The sequence below is a fragment of the Hyaena hyaena genome, unplaced genomic scaffold, assembly GCF_003009895.1.
Source record: "Hyaena hyaena isolate Hyena2069 unplaced genomic scaffold, ASM300989v1 scaffold_485, whole genome shotgun sequence".
NCBI lineage: Eukaryota > Metazoa > Chordata > Mammalia > Carnivora > Hyaenidae > Hyaena > Hyaena hyaena.
Window position 1 is genome coordinate 426,159 of NW_024081115.1, and position 15,776 is coordinate 441,934.

Sequence of the window (15,776 nt, forward strand, 5' to 3'; positions counted from 1 at the left end):
TAACTTAACAGTAGTTGAGGGCATACAAGGCCAGTCACTGTCCCAAAGGGGAAGATCTTAGTCAGCACCTAGATGGGAAATTAGACCCTCAGGCAGCAGCTTTTTTTTTTTTTTAATGTAAATATATACAGTTCTGTGGGATTTTAAACATAAACTCTGCTGGCCCCAGAGCCAGGCAATCTGGGCACAAGGCAGTTGTAAAACTCGGGGCACCAGATGAGTATACATGTTCCTTTCTGAGAGATGCCAGTGAGCTGTAGCAAGTCAGGGGGTGGGGGCACAATGGTAGCATCCCTCAGCCTGTGTTCCCTGAGAATACCTTTATGGCCCCTAGATGTGTGCAAAACCTGAGGCCTGCCCTTAAGGCATAAGCTCCAGGACTAGCAAGTAGGTCTCTTTCACAGAAAGAGTAGCGGAATGTTTCTTTCCGCTCTTTGTGCAGTGCCTGGGGGTGATAGCCTGTCAAGAGCTGTTTCCCCACTTACTACAGTCCTAGGGGACCCAGGAACATAGCCACCCTGCTCCCCAGAGCCAAGTAATCCAGGAGTGTCCCCTGGGAAGCAGGTCACACAAACCAGGTACCCCGCATAGAAATTAGGGTACCAGGCATGTATAAGATCTTCCCTCTGAGAGGTGCTGGTACTCAGGAATAAGGCAGAAGAGTGTGAAGGTATTAATTCCTGCCTTTGGAGGTCTCAGTAGGGATTTACAGTCAGTCTTTAGTTTGTTAATGAGAAGCCGGCCCCTCAGGCTGCAGCTGTGTGTAAACGAATAGACCTCTTTCATGGAGAGATTGAGCTCCTGGGTCTGTTGCAGTTTGCTGTGGTAGCTCTTAAGAACCCTTACATCATTGGTTATAGTCCTGTGGGCTGTGAGCTTATGCCTCACTGGCCACCAGAGCCAGGCAATGTGGAGGTGTGTTCCCTGCCAGCAGCCACAAAAGTCAGGCCACCAGAGAAGACTATAAACTGCTTTCTGTAGGATACCAGTTTGCTGGAGCGATGGAGAGGGGGAGCACAAAGTGTGTGTTCAGCAGCCTTCCTTCCCAGAGAGGAGGTCCACAGGCCCCTGTAAGAGTGCAGCACCAGAAAGCCACCCCCAGGCCCAAACACCTACAGAAACATGGAAGCCTCTTAGAAAGCCTAGGATGGAGCGCTGGGGAGGCTCAGTCAGTTAAGACTCCGGCTTTGAGCTTAGACCACAATCTCACAGTTTCATAGATTTAAGCGCTGAGTCAAGCTCTGCACTGAGAAAGTAGAGCCTGCCTGGGATTCTCTCTCCCTCCCTCTCTCCCTGCCTCTTCCCTGCTCATACTCTTTCTCAAAATAAATAAATAATCATTAAGAAAGAATGACTGCCTCTCAGTCCCATCCTTTAAAATTAGGAAATGTGTCTCTTTCATACAAAGTCTGGATGCTTTACAAAGGGCTCCTTCTGCACTGGGGCCTGGGGTGGGTGAGTCTTTGCAAGGGCACTTTATGAGCCTTTCTTTCCTTAGTTCACCACAGCCGCAAAGGTCTGGTGGGCAGGAACCCCATTGGTCTTAAAAGCCAAATATTTCGGGGGTTTGTTTCTCAGGTATTGGTCTTAATTGGGCTGTCCAGTGTGGGGTACAAGCCCTTTGTTCCTCAGGGAGAACTTCCAGGGTTTGAGATTTCTTCCAGTTGTTGGGTGTCATAGCTGGGGTGAAGTTTGTGGTGAGACTGCCCAGACTTTCCCGCCTTCTGCTGTGTACTTCCTATCACATTGGCTGATGTAAAGGGGTCGCTCCACCAATTTCAATTTTTTTCAGAGGAAATCATTCCAAACACAGCTATGGATTTGGTGTGTCCTGGGAGGAGATAAGTTCAGGATCCTCTTAGGTCACCATCTTGAGCTGGAACCCCAGAGTTCATTCTAATTTGTTCATTAACAGAGAACATTCTGTAAAAGCAGTTGAGAGATAAAGTAGGCTTGGTTTATTATGGCTTGTTCATTTTTTACGTTCTTATTATTCCTAGTTTACATGGCATTTTTATATAAATTGTTTCTGAATTATGTATTCTAATAAAAGCTACATTGTAGTAATTTTAGATATACAGAAAAGTTGCAAAGAAAAAGTAGAGAGTGGGGTGCCCGGTGGCTCACTCATGATCTTGACTCAGGTCATGATCTTACAGTTCGTGGGTTTGAGTCCCGCATCTGGCTCTGCACTGACAACACAGACCCTGCTTGATATTCTCTCTCTCCCTCTCCCTCGGCCCCTCTCCTGGTCACACCCTCTCTCAAAAATAAATAATAAATACATAAATATAAAAAAAATAGAGAAAATCTCTGTGTAAGATGCACCTTACTTTCTCTAACATGGACATTTTATGTAACTCTGACACATTTATCAAAACCAAGAAATTAAATAACACTGTTCTAAACTAAATTATAGACTTTATACTGACTTTTTCCCCTTTTTTAGATGCCCCTTTTTCCATGAATGTCCTTTTTCTGTTCCAGACTCTAGTCCAAGCCACCCCACTGAATGTAGTGAAATATATTTTGAAGAAGCTTCCGTTTGCATCATACTTACTGACTGTTATTAATACTGTGAATAAAAGCTCATCACTAGCTTCGAGCTTATTTTGGACAGCCTTTTAGATTACACTATTGTATACTGCTTTTTGATTCAAATTTTTGCTAACTGTAGACAATTATATGAGGGAGATCCAAAACCAATGAAGTCAAAGTAATCATCTGTAGGATTACATTGCAGTTTTGATAAAGGGGGAAGGATAAAAATTGCTTGAATAAGAGGGCATTACATTGTCTATGTTCCTAAAGTAGGACCACAAAGTGATGGGTGGGAAAAGAGAAAGTTTTATTTGTTATTGCCTGAAGATATTCAATCTGGAAGCAAGAGCATCTCGCTCTCGGGCAGTCAGTGAAGGTTTTATGTGATGCCGGCACCAGTAAGAAGGTTCCACAGTATGGGACTCATAGGTTCCATCCACATCAGTTATTATTTCCCAGAAGTGCATGGCTGAAGGTTGAGCAGGTTCCAGAAAGTTCATTAGGTTCTGTATGTTTCTGCTTCCAAAGGAAAAATGGGTACTTTGGCCTTCGGTCAGCAACTCTGTCACATCAGAGTTGCAAAAACAAGTCTTGGTCACCTAGAGTTTGCAAAAGATCTTAGTCTTCTGTCATAAATAAACACTAAAATAGTAAATACCACATGAAGAAAGTTTTTCCTGACTTGAGAAAACATGCAGGTTATTTTCTTTGAAATGGCATTTTAGTGTTCATGTAGTGGTCCCCTGCACCTTGACCCTCCCAGGTTTTGGCCCCACAAGGCATGAGGAAGATGTGGACTTGAGCTCCAGTGAAATCCTGAAGATCCGTTGCTTTGAACCCATAGTTGTAACAGCCAGACAGGACTGAAATACACTGTAAAATATTGCCCGGTCCTTTCCTTCCTTCCTTCCGTCTGTCCGTCCTTCCGTCTGTCCTTCCTTTTTAAGTTTATTTATTTATTTATTTAGAAAGAGAGTGCAAAAGCAGGAGAGGGGCAGAGAGAGAGAGGGAGAGAGAGAGAATCCCAAGAGCCCAAGGCAGGGCTCCAACCCACGAATCATGAGATCATGACCTGAGCCGAAATCAAGAGTCGAACATTTAACTGACGGAGCCACCCGGGTGCCCCTGGTGTCTGAATTTATTAACGTGTAAGTGAAAATAACCAGAGTTCTCGTTACCACTGTCTCTCACACTTGTTCTCTAAGCCATTTCCTTACCATTCTTTCGATGGATCTTCTGCACTGGCCACTCTCAGATAAATAAAAGTCTTTCAGACACTTTGTCACAGTAATAGCACTGTGGCAGTCACTCAGCTCTCATCGTATCTAAAACCTCCCCTCGCCATCAGCCTGGAAATGCCAGGGGTATGATCTGGGATTGGCTTCTGTCTCACCGCAGGATTCTTCTCTTCCTACCTCCCCTCCTTCCCTTCCGCCTCTGGCATCCTCAGGGTCAGGACTGCAAGAGGAAGATGTAGTGGGGAGGTCTTCCTTTGGGGCACGTTAATTCAGGAGTGCACAGTGGAGCAGGGTCTGGTGGCATCTTGTATTCTTTAGTGGGCTTGGCCCGCTGGCTGCTTCCAGCACCTGGACTTGCCTCCTTGCCCACCCACTCTCAGGTTACTCACCAGACCCTGTGTGTCCGGAGGCCTCCATCCATCTGCCCTGGAATCACACCACCCTTCCAGACAGTCGTGTTGGACAAGATTCCACAGTCTTGTTGGACGGACGGGGTCTCTTCCTCCTTAGTATGAGAAACGCATATCTTTTTTTTTTTGTCACTCTGTGCCTTTCACGTTTGCTTTTAATAAGTTAATTTATTTAATTTGAGAGAGAGAAAGTGAGCATGTGAGTGGGGGAGGGGCAGAGAGAGAGGGAGAGAAGGAAAATCCCAAACAGGCTCTGTGTTGTCAGAGCAGATAATGACCTGAGCAGAAATCAGGAGTCAGACGCTTCACGGACTGAGCCACCCAAGTGCCCCTGTGCTTTTCACACTTTGTGATACCAGCTTCAGGAGACAAACACCAGGCACCAAGCCTCTGAGCTCCCAAGGTGTGCAGGATGCAGTCTGCTTTTCTATCCCATCAGCAGTGGAAGCAGGAGATGCCCCGCACAGGGAGAGGTCTCCAAAGTCTCTCCCTTTTCAGTGGCATCCCCTTTATATCCTTAGGGTGGGAAGATCTATGTCGTTTCCTCCTTTGCATGTATTACATCTAGCACCTTGCTTTGGAACTGTGGAGGTACCTGGCACTTAATGTCTTTCACTGTCAGCTTTTGGAGAGAAGAGAAGCTGACACAGAACAGAGTTCCATTTCAACATCTTGTCAGTATCATCAATGTGGGCGTCTCTTCTGGTCACTTGTTTCTAGAATGAAATCTGAAATGTGTTTTAACATTCTCTCAATTTATTTTTAATGTTTTTTGTTTATTTTTGAGAGACCAAGAGAGAAAGAGCATGAGTGAGGAAGGGGCTAGAGAGAGAGGGAGACACAGAATCTGAAGCTGTCAGCCCAGAGCCTGACATGGGGCTGGAACTATGAACTGTGAGATCGTTGACCTGAGCTGGTCAGATGCTTAACCGACTGAACCACCCAGGCGCCCCACATTCTCTCACATTTACTCATAATGAGTCATTTGTCAAAAAGAACAAGTGAAATGAAAGTTAAAAAATGTGTTGTACATATATTTTTTTCTTTTTAAATAAAGTCCCTGGGGGTGCCTGAGTGGCTCAGACAGTTAAGTGTCCGACTTTAGCTCAGGTCATGATCTCACAGTTGGTGAGTTTGAGGCCCACGTCAGGCTCTGTGCTGACAGCTCAGAGCCTGGAGCCTGCTTCAGATTCTGCATTTCCCTCTCTCTCTGCCCCTCCCCTGCTTGAGCTCTGTCTCTGTTTCTCAAAATAAATGAATGAATGAATGCATGTAAGAAAAGTTTTAACATATATAAAATCCCTGTTATTTATTTCCCCAGTTGATGTAGGTATGTTTGCCAAACTTAGTGATTGTAGACTCTTTCCTTGGAAATAAAAATAGAAGCTGTCTCTATTCAAGCATTGTGCCTGCTACAACACACAGTCCCTCATGTCACACGAAGATCGCTTCTGAAGTGTGAGCTAAGACAGCAAAGTTAGGTTCCACTTGCCCTGGAGTCCGGTTTGTGAATTTCATGACCAGCTAATAATCTTTTAAAATCTCAGTGGTTGTGCAATTGGTAAACCAGCTGTACGCTTAAGAAAGCATTGAAGAGGATGTTGTCCTCAATAGGAATGATTTGTCCAGGTTACTATTTAGCAATAAGAAATAGTTGCCTGTTATCTGAAGCTTAACCACAGATCCTTTTCACACCAGGTAGTAACTCTGATTAGATTTAATAACCAAAAGAGCTGGACCTTACCCTCTTCCTGTAAGTCAAAGAAACTATAAAAGCCTGACAAAAATGAAAAAAATTCATCATTCTTTTTTTGTCATTGTTCTGTTGTGCATACAGAAACAGAACACAAATGTCTTTGAGAAACCGTCTTTGGAATTTATTATGCTAAATATTTCAAAGGAGAATATACTTATCTCCTGCGGGTACTATGCCATTATCACCACTGTATATCTTTCGCTTGAGTTCCTATCTTCCCACATACCATATTGGTGATATGTAAACGCAAAGTTAATTTTGTTCCTCTCTATTGTTGTAAAGTTAATTCGGCAATTCAGTTATCCAGGAATAATTGCTGCATGTCTGTCTCTGGTCCAGGGTCCTTGCACCGGGAATCAGCAGAGCTTGGCTCACAGCAGGCTGTGGGATGCGGTTGTGGGCTTCCTTCACGTGTTTGCCCACATGCAGATGAAGCTGTCTCAGGTAAATTCTCTTCCCCCATCCTAATTGGTAAGAGATGGTAGTCATTGGCATACTCAACCTGCTTTCCACTGTTTGAATATGATCTTCCTTAGATCCATCTTTTACTCTATATTTAAATTTGTTTTCAATAAAATAATTTTATGCAAGCTGAGAATAGATAGTAGCCATTATTCAAATTTGAGAACCAAAGATACTAAGGAGTTGAATATAATGGAGAAATAATCCCTAAACACTGTATATTTTACATTCCTTCATAGACCCACTTCTTGGTGATTACTCACTAGAGTTTTCCTCCTTCCTCCAGGTAATTGAAAAAGGATTTGTAATCTGCAAATCCCCTGTGAAAGAGAGACAGACAGTTTCCTTGCTGAGTCATTAATAAGCAGCTGTTCTCAACAGATGACATTCACTCATTAACAGGACATTTAACTTCATGAAAGTCAAAGAGAAAAAGTATCTAAGGAGAAGCACGTATAGAATAGACAGGTTCTCCACCTGTGTTTTAATGTTAACTTGGGAATGCATATTGAAAATATCAGCATGTTATTTTCTCACTACTGTATCTGTTTCATTCGAAGCTAAGAGATAAACGAATGGAAAAATTATCAATATAAATCTTGGGTAAATGTGTCCCTTTGGTGGGGTGAACTTTGATGATCCATCCTGAGATCCAACATACCTGTCTGGGCATGGGTATTTGCAGGTGTCAGGGGGAGGAAAGGATGATGGGAGTTAAGGCCAGAAGACATTTGTGTGTACCGTTAATATGAGCCAGCTCCCTTTCGTCTAGTGAAGTGGGGACACTTGCGCCTGCCTACCGCACCCCTCCACCATGGCCTACAAGCGGGAGCATATTGTCAAAGATTTACAGCTCTAGGCACTGGTTAAAGCAATTAGGGCAGGTTTTAATCAGTAATAACTTTCGTAGTAGGGAAGAGTCCAGTATGAACTGAGCTCCACTTGGATTTGTACAGAGGTGACTGGGTATTTTAAAGGGAGAATGTGGGAATAGACAGAGGGTCAGTAGAGGCAGGAAGGGAGAAATCACAAAGGGTTGGTCTGTGTAGATGCAGTTGGGTCACCTGTGTCTGCAGGCTGGCAATTACCTTCACACAGAGCTTGAGAGAGGAAACCCTGTCCCCACGTTTCAGCTGGCACCGGTAGGAGATTTTTTTTGACTGCCTTGAGTTTTCCCAGGCAGGCCATCTAAGGTGGGCTAGGGTCATGCTAAGGATGCAGCCTTGAGCCGGTAGAAACTCTATTAGTGTTTTGTTCAAGTCTTTATAGCTCCAGTTTAGAGCCTAGTTGGGAAGAGGATTCAGAGAAGCCTGGCTAGCTAGGCTTATTGATGACTTCCACCAAATAAGGGAATAACATGATTCTTTCGCCTAATCACTTATGACATTTTAGTAAGTAAAGGAAACTGGCAGGAACCAAATTTATACACTCAGAAGAGAGTTCTCATTCTGGTGTATTCCCATCACTTTATTAACATCTGTTGCTACCTAGTAGTTGTTCAGTTTGTGGATCTACTCAAGGAGACACTATGTACAAAGAAAATCTTCTCCTTCCAGCCACAGAGAAATTTAGCCTTATATGTAGCAAAATCTAAATGATCAAAACAATACCTTGTATAATTTTTAAAACTGAAACAAGGCATAGTTTAAAAGGAAAATTTAATGATCCATAATACTGTAATGTCAATGTAAGTACAATCTGTGTTGTTTGGACACAATGTATCTTTGTAAAAGAATTTTTCCATGGTAAAAAATCAAAGGCAAACATAAACAAAGAAAAATATCCAGAAAAATCTTAACTCAAGAAATATCAAGGAGTTTAATAAAATTGGTAAATAAGTTACATTATACAATATTCCAATAGGTGGTACTTGGGTACATTTTTATTAGATTTATATAAATAAATTTATGTCATATCACTGTTAGGCTTGTTTTTCCAGAATAAGTTAATTTTTACAAAACAGATAGCATTTTTGTGTAATAAGTTAGGAGGAAGGAAAAACAAGTACAATCTTCAAGTAAAAGAAACCTGTCTAATGGGCAGAAGTGCCTGAGTCTTGCCTGGCTCTGGATAATCTGCTGCTGCTTTCATCCTTCTGTGTTCTTGGTAGACTTCTTCATTGTCCTCACACATACTTTAATAAAATGAGAATCTGTAGTAAATACTAATTCTGGATTATATCTATTTATAGTAAGCTTCATATTTATGCCTGGGCTTTCTTTAGTTCTACAAATCTGGAAAGTGTTTACAAGTTATTTGTGAGAACAAGTATGATGTTCTCACTACACAGTCTTCTCATATTATCTCAAATGCAATATATACATTATGTATTATATGTCATGTATTACACGTTATATATTAATATAACACATATTAATATTTTCAGGATTCCAGTCAAATTGAGCTACTAAAAGAATTAATGGATCTTCAGAAGGATATGGTGGTCATGTTGCTGTCCATGCTAGAAGGTATTTTTGATTTATATTTTCAAGTTTCCATTAGCCTTTGATTTCAAGGATCAGTATGTGCTTGCTTATGGAGTCAGCATACTGCAAAGCATAATCAACACTGAGATGTGACAGATACCTTAGATTTATTGCTAGCTTTATTATTGTTTTCTCAAGGTTATTTTTTTTTTGGATTTCATTACTCTGTAGTTTTTTTTAAATAGTTTATTGTCAAGTTGGTTTCCATTTAACACCCAGTGCTCATCCCTACAAGTGCCCTCCTCCATGCCCATTTCCTCAAGGTTATTTTTTAAGAGATACCTTGCGTATCTCAGTTTATATAGCTGGGGAATGAAACCAGTGGTAACTTATAGGGACACTTGTCATTTCCTAGTGATACCCTAAAAAACACACTCTCCAGACACATAGTATATATGAAGTTGTCCATTGGTTTGAATCAGTGGGCCTTATAGGCATGTGGATAAACTCCAACTGTATAAACCACTGCCTTGAATTGGCTGCATGGTGACTCCCATGGGTCCTTCATGTCCTGCAGGAGAAGAGAGGACAACGCCCTTCACAGTGGCTGCTGGTGGCAGTCCTCTTCTCCCATGGTGCGCCTATCTCAGCTCTCGTTCTCTCTCTTCTCTCTTTCCAACTTGTCTTGCCTTGCTACCGCATGTCTCTTCTGTGTCAGTCAGTAAACATGGTGTTCGAGAGCTTGGGTTCGAGTCTCTGCTTTCCCACGCTAGCAGTGTGACCCTTGTGCTGGTTCCATCTCCATTTTCAAGTTGCTTCCTCTGTGAAATGAAGGTACCCATCTACTGATGGGTGAAGTCAGTGAAATCACATGAAAATGACCAAAGCCACCTAAAATGTGTTTGCTCTTGCCACCTACCCTTTTTCTTGAATTCCTCCTAATTTTTCTCTCCCTGTTTCTTAGACTGCCGTGCTTTGCATAACTGCACTTTGATTAACTCAGGCAGGAGGTGTGCCTTGTGCTGGGATTTCAAAGGTGCTACATTTGCAAAAACCCTTATGTGAAAGCCACTGTATACCCTCTGAGCACAGGACCCCTTTTCCATGACTTCATATCAAATTGTAGTCTAGAAATAGTAATAACACTCAACCACAAGAGCAGCTGAGACTGCATCCGTGACAACTTAAATTCACCCATTATACTAAACTTTTTTTAAAAAAATGTTAATGTTTATTTATTTTTGAGAGAGAGAGACACACACAGAATATGAGAAGGGGAGGGACAGAGAGAAAGGGAGACACCGAATCCAAAGCAGACTCCAGGCTTGGAACTCTCAGCACAGAGCCCATTATAGGGCTCAAATGCATTAACCATGAGGTCATGCCCTGAGCCAAAGTCAGATGCTTCACCAACTTAACTGAGCTACCCAGGTGCCCTAAATTTACCCATTTTAATATACCAGCTACTCATTTAATTCTAATACCAAGGTTATGGCTTTGGTAGTATTATTATCACTGTTTTGCAGATGAGGAAAGTGAGGCACAGAGAGGCTAAGAAATCTGCCCACATTGCTCAGCTTCTAGATGATGGAGCCTGGATTCCTTAGCCCACGTTCTCAACCACAGTGTTTACTGCTGCACAAATGGACTCAGCAGACCTCACCACATGTCTTTTTTCTGCTGTCTTTATGTTACATAGCACATTCTGTTCAAAGAATAAAAAGCTTTCTGTGACTCTGTAATTTAGGGTAATATCTAATTTTCTCATGCTTATCAATGATCTTCCATTTTTCCACAATAAATATTCTCAACCATGAAGAAATTCAGGGAGATGCTTTACATTGTAAATCAGAAAGAACATATAATTTGCTTTCAGAGGATCAATTTGATGTCCTGGCACTCACCCTCAATAATCCTGTCACAACAGGCACATTCATTTAGCCTTGATAAACCTCAGTTTTCTCAATAGTAAAATCAGAATTAATAAAAAGTATCTGCCTCACAGACATATGAATGTTAAATCAGGTATTATCTATGAAAAGTGATTCTTCAGTCCTAAAATGCTGTCCAAGTGCTCATTTTTAATTATCAACATGAAACCCAGACTTCAGTTTCTGGCATTAGGGCATAAATGTTTCCCTGATTTTCTGTATCCTAAAACATACTGCTTCCATGATCAATTTGAGGGAAATAACAGCTTTTGTTCAAACCTTGATTTACTTGTGTTATTCTAATTTGTAAATACGGTTTTGCATGTGTTCCTGTAATCACTCTTTTAAAGCAGAGTTTACAAATAAACCTGTTTCCTGAGACTTCATGCCATAGATGCTAAACTAAGAGGTGTCCTTAATTCACATGTCATGTAAGGTTTCTATGCTCATTTTCTCTCTAGACACTGGTTTTACCAGGAATGTTTATTCTGAACACATGCCATTCTTTACCACCAGGTAATGTTGTCAATGGAACCATTGGCAAACAGATGGTCGATATGCTTGTGGAGTCTTCCAACAACGTGGAGATGATTCTCAAGTTTTTTGACATGTTCTTAAAACTGAAGGATTTGACCTCTTCTGACACATTTAAAGAATATGACCCTGATGGTAAGGGAGTCATTTCCAAGAGGGACTTCCATAAAGCGATGGAGAGCCATAAACACTACACGCAGTCAGAAACCGAGTTTCTTCTGTCCTGTGCGGAGACGGATGAAAACGAAACCCTGGACTATGAAGAGTTTGTCAAAAGGTTTCACGAGCCTGCAAAGGACATTGGCTTCAATGTGGCCGTTCTTCTGACCAATCTTTCAGAGCACATGCCCAATGATACGCGCCTGCAGACTTTCCTGGAGTTGGCAGAGAGCGTGCTGAATTACTTCCAGCCCTTTCTGGGCCGCATCGAGATCATGGGAAGTGCCAAACGCATTGAGAGGGTGTATTTTGAAATCAGTGAGTCCAGCCGAACCCAGTGGGAGAAGCCACAGGTCAAGGAGTCCAAAAGGCAGTTCATATTTGACGTGGTCAACGAAGGGGGAGAAAAGGAGAAAATGGAACTTTTTGTCAACTTCTGCGAGGACACCATATTTGAAATGCAGCTGGCGGCACAGATCTCCGAGTCGGATTTGAACGAGAGGTCAGTGAATAAAGAAGAAAGTGAGAAGGAGAAGCCGGAAGAGCAGGGGCCCAGAATGGGTTTCTTTTCCATCGTGACTGTCAAGTCGGCCCTGTTTGCTCTCAGGTATAATATCTTGACCCTCATGCGAATGCTCAGCCTGAAGAGCCTGAAGAAACAGATGAAAAAAGTGAAGAAGATGACCATGAAGGATATGGTCACGGCTGCCTTTTCGTCCTACTGGAGTATCTTCATGAGCCTCTTGCACTTTGTGGCCAGTGTTTCCAGAGGCTTCTTCCGCATCATTTGCAGCCTGCTGCTGGGAGGAAGCCTTGTAGAAGGAGCGAAAAAGATCCGAGTTGCGGAGCTCTTGGCCAACATGCCAGACCCCACTCAGGATGAGGTGAGAGGGGATGGAGAGGAGGGGGACAGGAAGCCCATGGAAGCCGCCCTGCCCTCGGAAGACCTGACAGACCTGAAGGAACTGACGGAGGAAAGCGACCTTCTCTCAGACATATTTGGCTTGGATCTGAAGAGAGAAGGAGGACAGTACAAACTTATCCCTCATAATCCAAATGCTGGCCTCAGCGACTTAATGAGCAACCCAGTCCCCATCCCTGACGTGCAGGAAAAATTTCAGGTAATTGACTCCCTGGACTTCTCTGGGCATGATATGTGAGCTCTGTGTCAGCTTTTGTGCTGGTGCCAGAGTGGTGTTAACTACGTGAGCGTTTCCAAAGGGAAATGGCTCTTGGTAGGCAAAGCTTGCCTTGTGATGATTCTTTGCAAATTACTGAATTATTTAAACTGTTAAGGCAGAAGCTCAAGTCCTGACCCTAATGACAGTAGTCACCTGAGCCGTCATTCCATCCACAGATATTTTATATCTTTACCAGGTGCCTATCGCCACTGGATATCATAGGGCATTAAAGGGAATAGAAGATGTGGTTTCTGCTTTCTAATTGCCATAAAGAGTTTATTAGGAAGCTGTAACCAACACTCATGAAGGAACTAGGAAATTATGAAGTGTTAAAAGGTGCAGGCACTAAACAGTAGAGGTCACGTATGTTGAGAAAATGGAAATATCATTTTGGTTTGGAGTAGCTCAGTGAAACTTAAGAGAGGGGCACTTAAGTTTGCCTGGAAGGTGAGTAAGGATCGAGTAGGTGAATGAGGTAGAGAAGGTATTTCTTTTCTTTTTTTTTAATGTTTATTTATTTATATTTGAGAAAGAGAGAGAGAGAGTGCTTATGTGTGCAAAGTTGGGGAGAGGGTGAAGAGAGAGGGAGACACAGAATCAGAAGCAGGCTCCAGGCTCTCAGCTATCAGCACAGAGCCCGATGTGGGGCTTGAATTTACGAACTGGGAGATGATGACCTGAGCCAAATTTGGATGCTTAACTGACTGGGCCACCCAGGTGCCCTGAGAAGGTATTTCTGAAGTAAGAAAGGAAAGTGAGGAGGAGACCCGCAAGTCTGTATTACCTCTGGTGGGGATGGGGGGTACGAGGAAGAAGGGGCAGGAGTTTAGACCAGAATGAAGGGTGCATCTGGCTCTTTTATCTCCGTGACAGCAAGAGGGTATCCTTGGTAGGTTGTGATTTGGCACGGGGTTACGGGGATCCCTAAACTCACTCAGAGGCGATGTGTAACCCTGCTTTTCTTCTCTCCTTTGGCTCATTCAAGGAACAGAAGGTGAAAGAGGAAGAAAAGGAGGAGAAAGAAGAAAACAAATCTGAACCCGAAAAGGCCGAGTATGTGTCATTTCTGTATATGTGCCTTTGTTTCAGTCTCATTTACCCATGGTCTCCCTCTCTTTGGGGGACAGTCTCACATGCTCCATGACAAAGTCGGCCATCCCCGAGGTGAGGCTCTCGGGGGAGGACCCCCCACCCCCACTGAGCTTCCACTCCATCTTGTTCCTCCTTATTCCATGAGGATTCTGTTTGTGCATTTCTCTTTCAATAGAAATGACCCCAGCGATTCCACGGATGCTCTCCTCAAGGTCACTCAGTGCTGCCGTTCTGTGCTCAAAACCAGGCGGGACTTCTGTCCTTATGAGCTAGGCAGGAGACAAACATCCTGAATGCCATTGCCTAGAATCCTGGCAGTGACCATCCCCCAAAGCGCAGCCCCAGAGCCACATGCAGAGTGGCAAGTTTGTTAAAAACAAAGATCCACAGGGATTCTGATTCAGCAGGTCTGGTGTGGGAAGCAGAAATCTTCATTTTTACCCACACTCCTGCTGTGGAGCACAGTTGCCTTTGCAGCAAGAAGAAAGAAAGAGCTGGGTGCGGGGCCATAAAAATGGGTCACTTCTCCATAACGCTGGCTTTCTGTTAATCATGGAAACCTCTCACTTTCACCCAGTTTAAATAATTTCATAGGCACACTTTTAAAAATCAATGAAGTAAAATTTTAAGTACCTCTAAGTGCTACTGCGCTCACACAGCATTTTTACTTTTCTCCTCCATTGTTATTTTCTTTGGCGTGTTTTCATAGGCTCTTCCTTAAGGTCGACTGTGTTTATTGTCAAAGAGCTTGCATGGTTGGGTCGGTTGTAAAAATGGGCACATAGATGATTTGTTAGAGTGAAATGTAACGGCATGGCCATCATTTCTGTGGCAATCCTTTCATGTTAAAGGTAACGTTAGCTATCTCTCACCCAGGTTAGGGTGATGATGCGTGCATATGTTTCTTTGACCCCCATAAAGATACTTTCATGAAGGATTGGTGTTTTGCACTTAGAAGGAGTATACACATCAAATTTCAGTGCTTCTGATTCCATTACTGTCCGCAAAATTAATATGTTGGCATGCTTTATGCTTATGCCAAATGCATATACCTCTGAAATTAAGCCCTAATGGCTGGTAAGTGTGTGAACTGAATATTAAAATCACAATTTAAAAATAAAATTGTTGGGAAGTCAGAGTAAAAAAAAGTGTCATCATTGTTCTCTTTTCAGTTAAATGTTTTTATTGCACATTTGGAAGGGAATGTGGTATGTAAAACTATTAAGACACTTCAGACCTGTAAAATGTCCTTTATTTATTTATTTTTTAATTTATTGTCAAATTAGCTGCCATACAGTGCTGTCCTGGCTTCAGGAGTAGACTCCCATGATGCATCACTTATATCCAACACCCAGTGCTAATCCCAACAGGTGCCCTCCTCAGTGCCCATCACACACCTCCCCTGCTCTCTCTGCTCTCCACTCCCATCAACCCTCAGTTTGTTCTCTGTCTTTAAGAGTCTCTTGTGGGTTGTTTCCCTCTGTAACTTCCTTCCCTTCCCCTATGGTCTTCTGTTAAGTTTCTCAAATTCCACATATGAGTGAAATCATATGATATCTGTCTTTGTCTAACTAATTTATTTCACTCAGCATAATACCTTCCAGTTCTGACCGCATTGTTGCAAATGTCAAAATTTCATTTTTCTCATCGCTGAATAATATTCCATTATATATATATATATCTTCTTTATCCATTCATCAGTTGATGGACTGATACCATAATTTGGCTATTATCGATACCACTGCTATTCACATTGGAGTACATGAACCCCAATGAATCAGCACTCCTATATCCTTTGGATAAACTCTCAGTAATGCTATTACTGGGTCAGAGGGTAATTCTGTTTTTAATTTTTTGAGGAACCTCCATACAGGTTTCCAGAGTAGCTGCACCAGTTTGCATTCCCACCAACAATGCAAGAGGGTTCCCCTTTCTCCACATTCTTGCCAACATCTGTTGTTTCCCAGGTTGTTAATTTTAGCCACTCTAATGTGAGGCATGTCTCAGTCTGGTTTTGGTTTGTATTTCCCTGATGCTGAACAACGG

At 42.5% G+C, this 15,776-nt stretch overlaps 1 protein-coding gene across 1 annotated transcript in view; it reads left to right on the forward strand.

Annotated features, from left to right (window-relative positions):
- RYR2 (ryanodine receptor 2) overlaps window positions 1-15,776 on the forward strand; it is a 468,566-nt gene that overhangs the window by 418,153 nt on the left and 34,637 nt on the right. Inside the window, exons 88-91 of the mRNA XM_039254352.1 lie at window positions 6,285-6,389; window positions 8,794-8,875; window positions 11,281-12,578; window positions 13,624-13,691. Of these exons, the coding sequence (XP_039110283.1) occupies window positions 6,285-6,389; window positions 8,794-8,875; window positions 11,281-12,578; window positions 13,624-13,691 (1,553 nt within the window). The remainder of the gene's footprint in view (window positions 1-6,284; window positions 6,390-8,793; window positions 8,876-11,280; window positions 12,579-13,623; window positions 13,692-15,776) is intronic.